Here is a 17591-nt window from a genome sequence, read left to right on the forward strand (position 1 = left end):
TTCATAAAATAATTAATGCTATTCTTTTTAATCAATAAATTAATTCATTTTAATGGGTTTTTTCACACTACACACCTCTTGCTCTTTATTTTTGAATAATATTTTATATTTAAAATTAATAAGGAGGTATGACTGTATTTTCTGTTCCTATCTGGTTTTGTTTTAAAGGTATTTTTGAAGGGGTAGGAATGATTTTGATGATTTTCACTAACTGCATCTTTGCATGCATTTTTATTTATTCTTTCCTTGTTTGCAAAAATATGTTTTTCATGTCTGGCATTAAGCCAACTGCTTTATTTCACTTGCTCCAATATATACATCCATGCCTCAGCAGGAGTTTTGAGAACACTTCAGTGAAGCCAGATTCATGTACAGCTAAAAAAGAATATGCTTCTTTAGGGTAAATATATAAGATTTGATTTGATATGTGTTCATGTTACAGGGAGAAGGAGTTGCGTATAGAGGGAGAATTCTGGTTGAGCTATCTACCTTATCTGAAAGCAAGCCTGTTAATAAAAAATTAGAAGTGATTCCTAGTGATGACTTACTGGTTGTTGAGGTAAATCCTTGTTTTATTGTCACTGTTGGTAGTGGAGATGTGCCTTGGCTGGTTGTACAGAGTGATCTAACTCATTAAAATCAGTACAATGGAGTTCAATCTCCAAGTTAAGAGAGGCCTTTACTGGTGGCTGAGGATTAGTGGCTACAAAAATGTTGTGCCCTTGTAGCAAGTGTTAATCTGAAACATTTTATAATATCAAATGCAGTAATTTATTATGCACGTTATATTTTTTGGTTTCTTCTCAGGAAATAGTACAAACATTGAAGTTATTATTTCCATGTAGATATTGCTGTTGTTTTTCTATAATCGCGGATCCCGTTTTGAAACACAACTGAAAAGGTTGTTTTGGTAGAAATACCAGCGCAGACGGAAGTTCTGCTTGGCTGCTGTGTTCCATTCTGCCACGATGCTGCAAGACACGGGAGAGCCCATCCAGTTCGAAGTGAGCATCGGCAACTACGGCAACAAGTTCGACACCACCTGCAAACCGCTGGCATCCACCACCCAGTACAGCCGCGCCGTTTTTGATGGTGAGGATGCTCTGGCTTGGGGATGAAGCATTCTAAAATTGTCTTGTGGAAGTGCTATTTAAAGCTTTGGAATGTCAGCCCAAACTGCACTGAACATTTCCTGAAGATATGACAGCGTGTGGCTCTTCACAGCTTTTGAGATGAAGTTGCATTTATGGAGTACATGCTGCAAGGTCTTACTGAGGTTATTAGTGAAATTTTGGCAGAAGTCAGTGAAATCTTTTGACGGTGTACTAGATATTCACAAGCTTTGCCAGGAGAAGAAGGCACGTTATTCTGTTATATTCTGATTTAGAATAAAATAATAATTTGTTTTTAAACCATACATCTCTCAGTCTTGAAAAAAACAAATTACCTAGATTACAGAAAAATAAATTTTGGCTATAATTTTTTTTTTATTAACTGCAAAGAGTAGTTGTTGGTTTTTTTCCTGTGTATGAAATGAAATAATCAGACTTACTCTAGAAAATTATTATATGAATATTTTATTTCAAAGATAAAGCTATATTAATGTGCCATCTACATCAGTATGTTATAGGAAAGAATATGTTAACAGGTAATTTATTATTTAAAATCTATTGTATTTTGGAAAAATTTGAAACTATTTGAAGTGAACATTTACTATTCAACAGATGCTCTGGTGGCTTGAAAATACAAATCCTTATGTGAATTTTGAGTAGCTTATATGTTCTTAGTGATTTCTAGATAAATTATATAAATGTAGCAACAGTCTACAATAAGTATTCCTGCCATGAATTCTAAGTCTTACATACAAATGTTTCACACACCAGGTAATTATTATTACTACTTGCCATGGGCAAACACAAAGCCAGTTGTAACGCTGACATCTTTTTGGGAGGACATAAGTCATAGATTAGACCCTGTGAATGTAATCCTAAACATGGCTGAAAGACTGGTAAGACATTTAAAAACTTCTTTTTCTGATAGGCTTTTCATTTTTTCTCTTTTCCATTTAGAAGTATAGTCAGAAAGTGGCATTTTGAGCACATTATGGAAGTTTCGTGTTACTTTCTCTCCTTTTTTCTTAGTCAAAATTAAAAGTTGCTTGGTGCAACAAATGGCACTGTTAATCATTGGCCTGTATTTTAGCAAGGCTCAATACACTCCAGCTTGAATCCACAGGGAATTCCCATGGGAAGGAAGAGTCCTCAGTATTGGTTAGGAGCCTATTGAGTCTGTGGGACTGTTATTTGCATGTTTTGTTAAATACAGTGGGGGAGAATATCAGAATAGTCCTGTTAAATACAAATTAAGTTTAAATATAAGTCCTTTTTTGGCTTGGCCTTTACACAGACAAATAAATAAGATCAAAATCTTGAAACTCCTACTGACAATAAACCACACAGGAAGTTTATAAATACAAATTCTTTTCTTTTAAATTCTTCAGCAATCCAACTTAGCCACCTTAAAATCAGGAATGCAGGCTAAAGTGTCTGAAAACAGATTAGCTGAGATGTGGTTGAAGCTGATTGATGAACTTACAGAAGATATAAGGTAAAAGAATGTTTTTTATCATTCCACTGTTATCATTCCCGGCCTGCTCAGAATCTTTGTTATTGCCTCTGCTGAGTCAGAAAACAAATTTTGAGGGCTATAAAACTGACTAGTCCTATGAATTTACCTAAGAACTGAAATTCCAAAAGTGTCTGGAAGTAGTAAAACATCACGGATATTGCCAATCAAATAAAGCATCTTAGTTGTGTAATTCTCCATTATCTCAGGATAGTTTTATTACTGACAGTGATAAGACAAAACAGTATCTCTTGAGAAAAATCTGAGGGAGCACTGTTCTGAAAATGGATATTTGGTTTCTCTGCTGCCTTTCTTGCATCCACCCTTCTTTAGAATTCTTCATGTACCCTTGGTTTACCTGTGTTTCAATGTTATTTCTGAAACTGAAGAGGGAAGAAAGTCTAGTACTTCACTGGTAAGCCCAAAAAAAAAAAGAAAAAATCAAAAGGTATGTAGGGATTATGGGCCATAAAGGTTGTATTTTTGAATAAGCTTTTAGTCAATGTATCTGTATGTATGGGGTGTTCCAGAGAAGACAAGGAGTCAGCATTTAGAGTTTTGAAAGAGAATAAATTCTAAACAGAGAGGAAGCAATTTTATGAGAAAGAGACATGAAAAAAGGAAATATTTGGATGGTGAGAGTAAGCAAGTGGGTGATAAAACAGCACAGGAAAAATAAAGGGGAAATGACAGAACAATTATTATCTGTAAGAGGAAATAACAGAACATGAAATGAGAGAACAAATTCATCATGTTGTAAGGCCAATATAAAAATAAGCAGAGGAAAAACAAACATGGAGTTCAGTATGTACTAGCAAAGAATTACATGAGAGAAAGCTTATGCAAAAATATAAATTGATGACTTCATAGAATGGTATGATCTGAAAGAAACAGAGAGAAAGGACTCACAAACTCCAGGAAAGCAAAATGAGAAGGGCAAACTATTGTAACATGGAGCTACTAGTCAGTGTGGAAACTTCAGGTCATTCCTCATCCTGACACATATTTGCACTGTTATTAATTCATTATTTTATAAAATATCACTCAGCAATTATGGAGCAATTGCACTTAGATATAGCACCAAATTAACTTCATTTTGCTCATGGGATATAATGCTCTTTTGGGTTATTTTTTTAGCAAACTCAAAAAACCTCTATCAAAGACACAGCTCTCTGTGTTGAATTCATAGAAGATTTTTCCTTGCTGTGCTAAGGTTTAAATGAGTTAGGAGTTTGACGGAGTTTTCAGTGCACTACTTAAACCTAAAATTATTTGACTTTCTGAAGGTTCTGATCTGGTACATGTGATTCATGTCAAAATAGCTCCCAGGGCAGAGAGCCCTTGCATTCAGATTAATAGAACTCTAGTGGAAGGCACAATAGTCAGTATCAAGGTTTTACAGAATCAAAAACCTTGGAAATTCATAGCATGTCATTAAATATAGGTCAAAGGAGAGAAACTAGGCAGTGTCTTTGGAAATTTTTAAACTTTTTGTAAAATATCATATTAAAGACATTTTAATGAACTCTGCTTAAAGGATGCAGTCATTGGTCTTTGAAAAGCTGCCTTTTCCTCAAACCTCCTCTCATTTTTCTGACAGAATTAGACAGAACAGTCAGACACATGTTGTGAGTTTTTGGGGGTGTTTTGTGCAGAGGCAGGGCTCAATGATCCTTGAGAGTCCCTTCTAACTCAGGATTTTATGGCTTCTTGGTTCCATTGAATAGTTACTCTGCCCTCTGCTGACTCAGAAGTTCTGTGTCATAGATTTCTTCTAGAGTTCTTTGATGTTTTCTTGCCAACGGGTTAGATAAATCTAGTCGTAGCCACAAACCATATCTGTATATTGAGTTTTTGAGAATATATAGTTTCCAGTGAAGGAAAGGAACCTAATCTTAGTCTGAAGACACTGGTTTCAGTTTTGAGATGTACATTTTTTACTGTGAGTATATAGAGAAATGGATTTTCCTTGGTTTGATTGGCAGCAAGTACATTAAAGCAAACATCTCAAGGTGTTCTGCCTTGGTGCTTGTTACATAAGTACAGCCTTTCCCTTGCTTACTATAAATGCCTTGTGAGGTAAAAATCTCTGCAGAAATAGATGCAGTAGCACTGTTCCAGTGGTTTTCAATCACAGGAAATGATAGCACTCAATCCATTGCCACTGTTTGCATGTCTGCATTTAGAGTGTAAATAAATAAAAGCCACTTAGATTATTAACCATAACAAATATTCTCTTTTCAGTAAACCATTTCCCCTCATAGAAGGCAGATCTAATATTACAGTCCTTGACACTCAGATAGAAAAACTGCGCCTCAAGTCTCTCAAACAGATTGGAGAAGCAGCAGCAAGGATGAGAAGTGAAGCTACTGAGGTGAAAGCCACTCTGACAGAAATTGAGGATTGGTTGGATAGATTACTGCAACTGAGTGAAGAGGTTAGTGCTTCACAGTACTGGTGTTTGCTTTAGCAGTACTGGATAGTTTAGTTTACCTGTCTAACACAAATGGGTTTAAAGTTCACTGCTGATCAAGCAATATCCACTCTCTGTAGAATAGTAATTTTAGATGCCGTGAAAGTAAACATGTTCCCCTCTGTAATTGCAATTTACTTAAACAAAACTCATTTGTTAGCTGTTCTCACTGGGAATGTGTGTTGGGTAATGATCACTCTGTGATTGGTAGAATAGACCCTATTCTGCTTAAGTGGCTATTCTGTCCTCGCCTTTCTTCCAGAGTTGCAAGTCACTTTTCTGGTTTAGGAACTGCAGGGTGTATGTTGGATTTCCACAGCTTGTAGCGATAGTAATCAACTTCTAACAGAGTTCAATCTGTTTCTGTGGACTTTTTTTTTTTACATTTTCACCAATGTTTTCTGTTTTCATCTTGGCCATCTCATAACTGGTTTTCAAAACATTTTAGAAATGGTTTTATTTTTAATTTGTTACTTCTGCTCTGTAGAGTCACTGATTAAAAAAAAAAAAAAAAAGATCAATTAATTGGCCAGACTTGCAGCTAGCTCACAAAGGTGGGCACAGAACTCCAAAAAGGTAATGGGGTCATTTCTGTCTTCTGCTAGAAGTCTTAAAATTATATACCCTTAATGTGGAAGCATCACAAGCACTTGTGTAGCAGGTCAGTCCAAAACATCAGAATGTGGCATCTAGTCACTATCATCACCATAAGGGAATTGAGATACAAAATGTCTCTAGAAAGATTTATAAAAGATTTAAGGATTTTTTAAAAATAAAACTTACTTTGCTTTCCAAAAATCTCAATGGTGTTTTTTTTATGATTCTTTCAGACCTATATATTGATTTTCTTGCAAAACAAAGCAATTCCCTCTATTTATCATAAATTCATTATGATTCCTGATTCTAAATTATAAATCCTTTGACATAACCCCTTATTTGTGTTTCTCTTTTCTCATCTCTAGATTAGTTTATTGTTCAATTAATTACTCTTCTTAACTCTCCTTTCCCCCCAAATAATCCTCAGCCACAAAACAGTATGCCTGATGTAATCATATGGATGATCCGAGGGGAGAAGAGGCTGGCCTATGCTCGTGTTCCTGCACACCAAGTGCTTTACTCCACAACAAGTCCTGAATCATCTGGTAAATACTGTGGAAAGACCCAAACAATCTTCTTAAAGGTACTTTTTTGTTCTCCTTAAGAAATAATTAACTTCCTGAATTAACATGCCATCTGACATGAGTATGAAACATGCAAACAAACTATGAACAGTGAGGTGTCAAACTCGGGACAGATTAGAAGCAAACTGCATACAGTTTCTTCAAAATATCACAGAATTTTTAAGTTTATCATAAGCCAGTTATAACCAGTATTGGCCCCCATCTCTGAGAATTTTCTAAAAGAGCTCAAAATTGTCATAGAACTTTTAAAGTGTTACCGGAGTTGATATTTGGGGATTGGACATGAATGGAAACTTTCAGAGGGAATAATAACCGTAAGTCAGAGAAGTTCCAAAAACATATTCAAAGTTTTGGATGGTTTTCTGTAAGCAATAGAGCATGTTCAAACCCAGAACTTGTCTATCTGAATTGAATCTTACTCTTGAATGGGAATGCCTTTCTCCATCTAAGTTGATACTGTATTCTATTGAAATAAACTTAACCAGAAAAATGGCAAACTGACAGTAAAACAAGAGGACTTATAGAGTTTGTCATTTTACTAGTAGTTTTTTTCATGAATGCCTCACTGCAGACAAGCCTGTATCTTCATGGTTTTATTCAAACCCCATTGATTATGCTTTTATTAAACCATCCCTGCTAACCTCTGCATTTCCAGAGTGTCCCAACAAGAAATTCAAATATCAACATTGAAGTTTTAAGTTACTGTCAAAATTGAAAACTCATTGCTGAATGAAACTTGGGAGAGAATATACAGGAACAGGGATGATACTACCATTAGTATGTTTGGTTTTTACATGTCCTAGCCAGGTATCATTCAAAGAATGTTTTCCTCCTGTACTACTTACTACTGGATTTTGATAAAAAGCAGTAGAGGAAGAGATAAATAAGTATATATTGTTTATATATACATATCTCTTTGTTAATATACATCTTTTACTGAAAGCTATGATACCTCCATAACATAGCAAAGAATAACATTTTTGTTTGTGTGCCAGTACCCACAGGACAAGACGAAAGATGTCAAAATGCCTGCAGAGCTGAGAATTAACATTTGGCTGGGGCTCAGTGCAGTTGAAAAGAAGTTTAATAGCTTTGCAGAGGGAACATTCAGTGTTTTTGCAGAAATGGTATGTCCATCATTGCTTTCTTACTTTAAACTTGGATGTGAGTGTTGGGAATTCAATGCAGCTGGAGCTATTTTGAATTTCTTTGCATGCTTGACAGAGAGAGTAGTGTTTATAATAGGGAAACAAGTAGAACCCATTCAAGGCAATTAATGATCAAGTCCATTGTGCCTACCAGATGAACTTCAGCAGACCAGATTCTGAACTGGTTAGTCAGCTACAAGTCTGGTTAACTCCAGTGATTTCAGTTTATTTTAGATTTTTATCAGTGTAATTAAGATTGAGATCTAAACTATTATGTTTTGGCATATGAATAATACTTTTTTTAAATTGCTACTTCACTTCAACAAATGATACTTGCATACAAGTGGTTTTGCTTAATAATAGTTCTTTTGTAGCAGCAGAAAATTTCCTGCTGCTGACAAAATGCTGTAATACAATAACATTTCATTGAGAAGAGTTAAATTCAGAATTCAAATGCTTGAAATAGTCTACCTTTTGGATGGTAGTAGTAGGTGTGTTTTATATGCCACATCACCTAATGGTGCATATAATCCAGTAGCAGTAAAATAGCTAATAAAAATATATTTTTACAGTGATGCCACTGTAGCACCTATGCTTAAATATTTAGTAGTGCTGTACTAAGTCACTTAAAGCAATGGGTGTTCAAAGCTATTATTTAAGTATACAGTTTAAGAGGATATTGAATGTCTCTGTTGGTCTTCAACAATCCAACAATTTTACAAGAATAAGAAGCAGAAAACTTAAGATCATAATAAATTACAAATAATCCCAGAAGGGGAAATAGACTGGGCTGACATCAGAATTATGCCCCTTGTAGCTACTATGATTAAATTTTGATTCAGTTCTACATGTTACAAAAGAAATAATTTTAAATAGGAAGAGATTGGAGATGGAAATGAATGTCAGAATCATGCATTTAGGGAACAGAAGGAACTTCTTTGAATAATGTAACCTAATTTTATTTAAGAGAGCTTTAAGTTAGATAATTTTTTACTGTAGTTGTAGGGAGGCATTACATTGAGAAGATTGTTTACCAGGCAGCACAGAAGAAAATGAAAGAAAGAAGTTGATGATGACATTTCAGAATAACGTGGGAGTACTTACTTTCAGAGGAAGTAAATCTAGAGTGAAGTGTTTCAGTTATAACAGTTACATAAATATATATTTTTTCTCCTCCTGAAAGCTGTTTATTATTCCTAAATAATAATTGGATTTTTTTTTCTTCCCACAAAGTATGAAAATCAGGCTCTCCTTTTTGGAAAGTGGGGTACCTCAGGACTTGTTGGTCGCCACAAGTTTTCTGATGTTACAGGAAAAATCAAACTGAAAAGAGAGTACTTTCTACCCCCAAAGGGTTGGGACTGGGAAGGAGAATGGATGGTTGATCCTGAAAGAAGGTCAGATTTTTAAAGTTTTATTCTGATAGGAATAAAGACATTTATGGTGTTGAGTAAAAGCTCCTCTCTCTTTTCTTGGACAAGAAAGGATTTTAAGCTGAATGTTCCAAGACAGCAAAAACCAACCAATAGTCAAAGCTAGTTAATAGTGCTAAAATTAACATTACCTTTTTTAAAAAAGAAAACAAAACAGGCTAGAAATGAAAGAAAGTATCAGTTTCTAAGAACCAGCTTATGGTTTTGCAGTCCCCATGTTATGATGACTATATTGCTTATATTCTCTGGGTCTCAGTGCTTCATCTTTTAAAAAGGGATAATAATAGTATTTCATGCATAGGAAGCTACATGTGTATATGTGAGATTCAGAGATCCTGCTGTGATGGTTTTAGAGCAGACCCTTGGATTGGTGGATCTTCCCTGGATAGAAACTTAACCCTGGCATCCAGTATAAATATGCAGTTCATGCTGTAGCAACACCATTACAGCATTTGTGTAGGCATTCATGGACACTGGATGGCTTTTTGTGTTTATTTCATTAAATGTTGAAAAGTTCCATTGCCATCATTAAACTGACACAGGTTATTTCTCAAACTGACTCAAGGCAAACATTGATTTCAGTAGACCAAATTCAAGAAGTGTCTGTCCTTCCTCAGCTCCAACAGGTTCAGTCTTGCTCTGCCAGAGGTTTTCAGCACTGGAGTTATGCTAGTCTGACTGTGTTGCCACACTTTAAATCAGACTGGGAACTTTATTTGTTTCATAATCAAAAACCAGCCTGAGAAAGAGACAGTTTTCTTTCTTCCTAAAAGAAAATATTTGACCCATTTTAAATTCTTGTGTTCTGATGGTGAAAAATATATAGAACTGTTGCTATAGAAAAAGCGTGTGAGGAAAAATATGTGCGATTTTAAAATTTTATCAGTGATAGGCACGAATTTATGGGATTTTATTTATATTAAATCAATATTTTTTATTAATGAGATGACACGAAGAAATTGTATCAAATCCTGTTGAAATGTGTATTTTTACCATGCAGCTGCTTCCACTGGGAGATGATGTGTGCTCAGTTTGGCCAGCAAATGGCAGTGTGGAACACACTTTGGTGCCTTCTGAACCACAGTGAACCACTGTGTAGCAACAGGCTTTTATCTGATTTCATGTTGTCCTATTTCTTTTACTTGAAAATTAGAAAAATATTAGCCAATTGATTGCTTGCCTTGTCAACAGCATAAATGGATACAAAATTAAATACATTGCCAAATTTTAGAGTATATGTAGATGCATGTGCTTTAGAGATGCATATAATTCATACACAGTCCTTGTCTCCTACACTTAAATTTATTATGTTCTTTCTTTTTCCAAGAGGATGTATTCAAAGCAGATCCTGAATAAAACAGCAGTTAAACATTCCTGCTAGTTACTCATATTTATGAGTAATGTTCCTCCTACTGCTTACTGCTACTAGAGTTTCTTCAGTGTTTTTTTTTTACTAAGTTTCCTTTGTATAGCTGGACAATACAGAATACCCCTATGTATGCACATTCTGTACTATGTTTTCTGTAGTGAACTGAGTTTTATTTATTATTGTTTTTTTTTTTTTTGGATGTGCAGTCTGTTGACTGAAGCTGATGCTGGTCATACTGAGTTTACTGATGAAGTATATGAAAATGAGAGTCGCTATCCTGGAGGTGAATGGAAAGCATCTGAGGAGAGTTTCACAGATGTGGTGAGAGTCAAATTTTTCACTGTATAAATAAAGGTCTAAGAGAAGGAGTACTATGTTTTTTTGCACAGTGTATTTACCCTACTAATGCAGAAAACTGTTCTATTTCCCTTACATAAAAGAATGGAGAAAAAGCCCCACCCCCACGTGAATTCACATGTCCTTTTGGATGGGTGTGGGATGATGATGCTTGGAAATCCGATTTAAATCGAGCAGTGGATGAACATGGTAAGATTTACTATTTATCTGCTGATATTAGGACAACGTGCTGTAGTGCATAATGAAGGAGGATACTTGTCAAAACTGTAGCAATATTCTGGGTGTGATATTGGTTGCCTTATGGAAAAATACCAAGGAAATGTTTGGATAAAGTTGCTTAAGGAACCAGATAATATGACACTGGGAAAGTGTTAACTGTGTCTATTTCTATTTCCATTTTAATGGATTAGTAGCAGCAATTGAGGGGTTTTTAGAGAAGCCAGAAGGTTAAGACCTGAAACTTCTGTAATTGCACGAAGAGTATGTGGCAAAGCCAGGTTTGGATCTGTCTGGTAATTTACCTGTGAGCCTTTAGCCATGGGATGAGTCACCAAATAATGCTACAAAGTGAATCAGGAAGTCTGGGCACTAAAGGAAGTGGGGAACCAGTTTGTGCTGGTCACACACCACACAAGTATAGGAAGGATTCCTGTTTTGCTGAGAGCAGAATAGCAGCACTGAATTTGTGGGAAGGGAGCTATGCAGGACTGATCAGGATGGAACATTGGTTATTAGGCAATTCTGAAATGAAAAAAAACCTTCAAAATCATTCTGTGAAGAGTCAGGTGCTGCTAGACAGATTTTCAGATATATATATTACTAATATGATCAGGTTAGAAAATCCTAATATGCTTATTACTTTCAATAAATTAAGACTGTTGTCATCACAGAAAGTTGTGATATAAACAAGCTCACAGGACCATAATTTGGATTCTACATCAATAGGAAAAAGTAGCCAGTAGCAGCCATAGCAAAGTACAGGGCATTGGTTTGATGGTTTGAAAACAAAATAAATAATTTTTACAAAAAGGGAAGATCATGGTAAATAATGGAAAACACAACATTTTGCAAAACTATAGGAAAATTTTGTTTTGTTCTAAACCAAATGAAAACTCAAAGTTATTGCTTCTAAATAAAAAATAGCTAGCTGTTAGAATAGAAAACAAATATTTATCTAAAGTACCTGGTAGGAGTCTGCAGTAAGTTTTTTATGAGATCAATTTAAATTAAAATCTGAGTCTTGGATGCTTGGCAACTGAATAGACCAAAAATACAGTACCAGGCTTACCAGTTCTTAAAGTTCTATGATCAGAGTTCATGTGTTTTAAACAAAAAGCTGCTGGAGTCACAAGACTGCACACAACATTTCACTCTTATTTAAAATTAAGGGTTAGATTTTCCTGCAGTGAAATGTGAAAATGTGATATCAACATCTGAGAAAACAAAAATGCAAAGAAAAGAACTTGAAATTTATTGTGTCTGTTTTAATGCTGATATTTATTGTCACATATATTACAACACAGGATCATTATAAAATGCCATCAGTGGCCCCCTGGCTGTTAGGCTGTAAGGGTCTGCAATGCTGGATAGTTTTGTGTGATAAAGCTTCATCCTCTGTAGGTGCAGTCACTCTATTACCGTGTTTTTCTTCTTTGTATCTCACTTGTGTTTCTGAAAACATTCCAACTAATCAATTCTGCTTTAGGGTGGGAATATGGAATCACTATTCCTCCAGACTCTAAACCCAAGTCATGGGTTGCTGCAGAGAAAATGTACCACACGCACCGACGACGACGGCTGGTGCGGAAACGCAGGAGGGAACAGCCTGAAGGAATGACAGCGGGAAGGGTGAGCAAGAGTGGCCCAGGCAGGGACTTGTACATCGTAACAGTCTGAGGTTTTTTAACAATTTGTTCTTAAATCCACATGAGACTACTCATTACCTGAGTGAAGAAAAAATGTAATACCAAGCAAAAAAGATCTAGAACAACCTTTTACATTTTAATTGTATTTCCTTTCTTTGTCTTTTTGTCTCTTTATCTTTTTGTATCTTTTTTAAACTTTTGATGTTTCTTGCTTTGGTTTATGAGGGGTTTTCAGGCCTACCAGAGGAAATGATGCTTTTTTTTCACTTCGGTTACACAACACTGTGGATAACAAGAATTTATATCTTCAAGGGAAGGTCATCATATGAAGACCAAGAAGGATGGGAATATGCTTCCTTGATTGGCTGGAAGTTTCACTGGGAACAACGCAGCTCTGACACGTTCCGTCGAAGACGATGGAGACGCAAAATGGCTCCCTCAGAGACACATGGAGCTGCAGCTATCTTTAAACTTGAAGGTGCTTTGGTAAGAGACAGAGTGCCAAACACAGTTTTCAAAGGTTAACCTGTTAGTTTGCAGTAAATAAACAAATATATTGGATGTTTTAGTCCCTGAATTGTTAAACTAGTGTATAACTGAGAAGTTAATACAGTGTATGTTATTTAAATTACTTAGTCAGAAAGGGATCATTAAAGTTGGGGTAGAGATTCTTGTATTATTACTAATTTTTTATATTTTTATTACATATGCAAAATATACATCACATTATATATTATTTATGGTTTATATCTTTTTAATCTTACTTTATTTTTTAAATAATTTTTTTTTTTTTTAATTATGTGAGATTTAGCTCAAAAGCTTTACTTGTAAGTAAAGTGAAAAGATAGCTCAAGCTTTTCATGCATGTAATTTAGATGTTTTAACATTGGCACAAAAGATAACAGGCTTGGATAAAAGCTGCCCCTGATGAATATTTGCTTGTATAAACAAATAAACACAGGAAAATATAGCAAAATATAGCAAAGAAAAAAAAAATAAGCCCCACAAGAAAAGAAAATAGTGTGTTGGAGAAGCCAGAATTTCATATGACACAGATAGACAAGCACAATGCAGTTATTCCTCAAGTTTTGAGGTAAACACAGGTTCACAAATAACCTCAATTTACCAAAATACAAACTGTAGCAAATAATGTGAAAAGGCTCCTTTGTTTTTTATAAAATAGATAACAATTCTGAGTGTACAGCACTAACAAAACTTTGCATTTTTTTTGTTTGTTTCTCTTTTTCGCATAAGATGTTGACCAAGGATTCACTGATAGCATTTTCTCTCCAGTTAATTTGAGTGCTCTGAGTAATAATTCCTATTTCAGTTTTGCTTACAACTTGTAAAGTTAATTTACTCAGAGAAGTTAATTTCTCCTTGTGCTGAAAGAGAGATGGAAACCTATACATACCACCACATAGTCCATTTCTGTCAAGTTCCTTCTCTGTTTGTAAATACTCAATGACTTTTCTCTATATGTAATTTCAGGGAGCAGACAATAGTGCTGATGAGGGAGAAGGGAGGAGTTCAGACAAAGCCAAGGAGTCAGCTACAACGGTGTTTGGTGCCAATACACCAATGGTTTCCTGCTATTTTGACAGTAGGTTCTTTAACAATTCCTTTCTCAAAAACGTCATCTGTTTCATTTTGGTCTCAGACAGAATCACAAATCTTTGTGGTTTACATCTAGCTTTATATGCCTTCTGTAGTAATTACTATCAGATCCTTGATTGCATCCTATTTAAGTTATTAAAGAAAAATTACAGTTATTCATTTTGATATTTCAGTCCACTGTCACACAGATATTTTTAAAACCTGTATGGGACAGGAATTTTAATGCTAAATTTAACTTTTTTGTTGGTTCAGGTCACTTAACCAGCTCAGTGCAGGATCAGGCAATGCCTGGCCCAGGGGAAGCAATACCATGTAGTTGAGTTGGCAAAGTGAATAAAGCTGTAACTTTGCCAACCTGGATGGGTTTTAAATTTTTTGTAATCACTGTAATGTGAATCACAAAAGCAGGGATGTTGAGATGGGAGCCACCAGTGTTAGTTAACAGGAATAGAGGCCAATCCTGGGACTTAACATTCTTTTTGAGGAGTTCTGACTGGAATACTCATCTTCATTTGAACTCTGCAGAACTTGATCAACCTGCCAAGAATGGATGTCAATCTTAAATATTTCAGAAGCTGGGGAATATTGTTTTAATAATGACCATAGCTGGAGGAAAGTGGCTGGCACTTTTTCTTGCCAGAGGTCAGAGGTTTCAGCCCAGTGAGGCTATATAGTGTCTCAGATTTTTTCAAGGGCTAAAAGGGTTACACCTGACATCTTTTAAAGAAAAGCTGTAGTAACTTAGCCCCACATGGTCCTGGGTTGGGGCCACTCACATCTTCTTTTTAAGCTACTCCACCTAACATGAGTGGTTTATTTTTTAAAATCATTTAACCAAAGAAACAGAGTTGGAATTGGAATAACTTCTAGACTAAGAGCTGAAAATGTGAGACCCAGGACTTTGAAAGTGCTGTAGTGAATATTTAAATTAAGCAAAGGAGTGCCCAGTTCTTGATTCTCTTTGGGTGAGCTAGATTATCACACTGTTTCAAACAGCAATTTTTGAATATAAGGATTTTTTAAATGACTGTATGGTGAAAAAAAAAAACAGATAGCATTAGTGAGTTTTTTTCCATTTCTGCTTTGTGTTGGAACAAATGTTCTCAGGTGCTAGCCTGTTGGTACTAATACCCTCATCACATGAAAAGCAAAAATGTTACTACAGTGCTTGTGTTAAAATGTGTAAGGCATTTGTATAAACTGAAGATATCTTCATCACATAAAAGAAGCCTGTATAATTCAGTTGAACTGGTTTTATTTATTTGATACAGGAGTATATACTTACCACCTTCGCTGTTACATCTACCAGGCAAGAAACCTCATGGCTTTAGACAAAGACAGCTTTTCAGGTATGGAAAAATCCTTCTAAAGGTGCAGAAAACCCACATTTGCCATGAACTTGTAGCTTGATTTATTTGGATGTAGAATATCTTAACTCCCTAAGGTCTTTGTGTGGGTCCCAGCTACTGAAACTATGCCATAAAGAAAGTCTGAGCTTTATTACGTATGATCCAAATGTGGTTACTACTGCCACAGAGGCTGCTGCAAACAAAGTTCTCTGTATGGCCTGTACCAGTGGCTGCCAGTGAATTCCCAGGGAGGGAACTGGATTTCAGATAAGGTCTGAATTTCCCATGACCAGGCCCTTCCTTTTGCCTTGGATTCTCCTTCTAACCAAAGCCTACATGTAGTTTTGTCCTGCAGGAGGCTTGCACAAAAGCAAGGATGAAGAAAGCTGGATGGTTTCTTCATTAGTTATGTTACCAACTGCCTCTCAGTGTTCAGTGTTTTATATTAATTCATTACAGAAGTGAACTTGCAGAAAACTACACTGTGCCTTACTGATAAGCATATTTTTTATTTGTTTATACATGTTTCTTTCTAACTCTTAGGTATTCCATCAGTGTTGTGTCTGTATGGCATCCTTGTAGTCAGGCTAATACCCAGTTTTCAAGTTTTGCTAATTCAAATTAAAATTTTACTGGAAAGCCATAGAGCAATTTCGATTCTGTAAGAATATGACTTTACACTTCCTTTAAGGAACTTCAGCAAAAGACAAAGCTGAAATTAATTTTCTTTCTCCATTGCACTCCATTTGCATCCTTCTTTTTCCACCTATAATTGAGTAAGTGTAATGCCTCTGTCACAGAAGATACAGTGCTTTACAAGTTCTAGTGATATTTTCTAAAATGAGGATGGTTTTGTACAGCTGCCTGTGTGAATTTGGTCTTATTTGCATTTAAAAGCAATGCAAAGAAACAATTACAAATGCCTCTAAATTGCATTTGGATAATTCAGGATAGACACCTCAGATGCAGACATACACAAACTAGTTCATCTACATTTTATTTTCCTATAAGATTAGTTTGAAGAATTAGCCAAATTTTGTAAAACTCTGATTGTGTACCTTGTCAGAATCTATTGTAACTGACCTAAAGATAACCTTTAAAATTGCCTTTAGTTCTTAGTGATTGTAATTTGTACAGGAAACATTAATGACCACCATCAGATATCTTCTACAGAGCTCTTGAAGATTTGAAGGCCTGCCAAATACTGGGCCTACACGGCTATTTCACAAAAAGAGGTTGCTATAAATGAGCATGTTTGAAACCTAACCATGATCTGAGCAATATAGCCTGGGACAATTTGTTGTTTGGCAACTAGTCAGACCTTGAATTATTTCTTTCTATTATTTATGAGGTTTTACAGTTGTATATCAATGGAGAGAACAAAAAAGAGTTTCTACAGACAAGATTTAAGACAAGATTAGTATAAAGAGTGTTTCATTTTAGTTTTCTGGTTCTCTTTCTGCTTTGCAAGATATTTTACCATTTTCATTTATTGCTCTGTTAATCAAACCTTGTATAAAGGAAGTGATTTAGTCATCAAATGGAAACTGCTCTATTCAATGTAAAGTATGAATATGTGTTCATTCTTGTTTTATATAAAATGGCTTATAGAACTGGTAACAACAGTAGAAAAATACCATTATATTTGATAAAAAACGTGCTTCTGTGTCTTACAGCTTGATTTTGTTTGTCTGTAATTCTGTGCTTTCAATCTCTGTTTGATATTTCAGATCCATATGCTCATGTTTCTTTCCTCCATCAAAGTAAAACAACTGAGATCATTCATTCAACTCTAAATCCTACATGGGACCAAACTCTCATATTTAATGAAATTGAGATCTATGGGGACCCACAGTCAATAGCCGAAAACCCACCTAATGTTGTTATTGAACTTTTTGACAGTGACCAAGTGGTAGGTGAAATCTTTTTACCCTGATTGCTTTTTTATTTATTTGTATTAGTTGACAGTACATTCATTGTTATTTTTGCCATTTTTGGTTGCAGGGTAAAGATGAATTCCTTGGAAGAAGTGTCTGTTCCCCCATGGTCAAGTTAATCCCAGAAGATGATATCACACCAAAACTGCTCTGGTATCCTGTAACAAATAATGGCAAAGCTAGTGGAGACATTCTTTTTGCTGCAGAACTTATTTTGAGAGACAAGGTATATATTTA

General features: G+C 35.3%; 1 protein-coding gene across 4 annotated transcripts in view; it reads left to right on the forward strand.

The window, feature by feature from the left end:
- MYOF (myoferlin) overlaps positions 1-17591 on the forward strand; it is a 62252-nt gene that overhangs the window by 28800 nt on the left and 15861 nt on the right. For all 4 annotated transcript variants that reach the window (XM_077784640.2, XM_085583644.1, XM_085583643.1 and 1 more), the window contains 16 exons: positions 443-559; positions 915-1092; positions 1884-2008; positions 2501-2607; positions 4870-5062; positions 6123-6278; positions 7275-7406; positions 8661-8824; positions 10436-10550; positions 10670-10775; positions 12292-12434; positions 12764-12937; positions 13943-14054; positions 15340-15417; positions 17148-17329; positions 17422-17580. In XM_077784640.2, the coding sequence (XP_077640766.1) occupies positions 443-559; positions 915-1092; positions 1884-2008; positions 2501-2607; positions 4870-5062; positions 6123-6278; positions 7275-7406; positions 8661-8824; positions 10436-10550; positions 10670-10775; positions 12292-12434; positions 12764-12937; positions 13943-14054; positions 15340-15417; positions 17148-17329; positions 17422-17580 (2241 nt within the window). The remainder of the gene's footprint in view (positions 1-442; positions 560-914; positions 1093-1883; positions 2009-2500; positions 2608-4869; positions 5063-6122; positions 6279-7274; positions 7407-8660; positions 8825-10435; positions 10551-10669; positions 10776-12291; positions 12435-12763; positions 12938-13942; positions 14055-15339; positions 15418-17147; positions 17330-17421; positions 17581-17591) is intronic.

This window comes from Lonchura striata, chromosome 6, assembly GCF_050655825.1.
Source record: "Lonchura striata isolate lonStrDom1 chromosome 6, ASM5065582v1, whole genome shotgun sequence".
Lineage (NCBI taxonomy): Eukaryota > Metazoa > Chordata > Aves > Passeriformes > Estrildidae > Lonchura > Lonchura striata.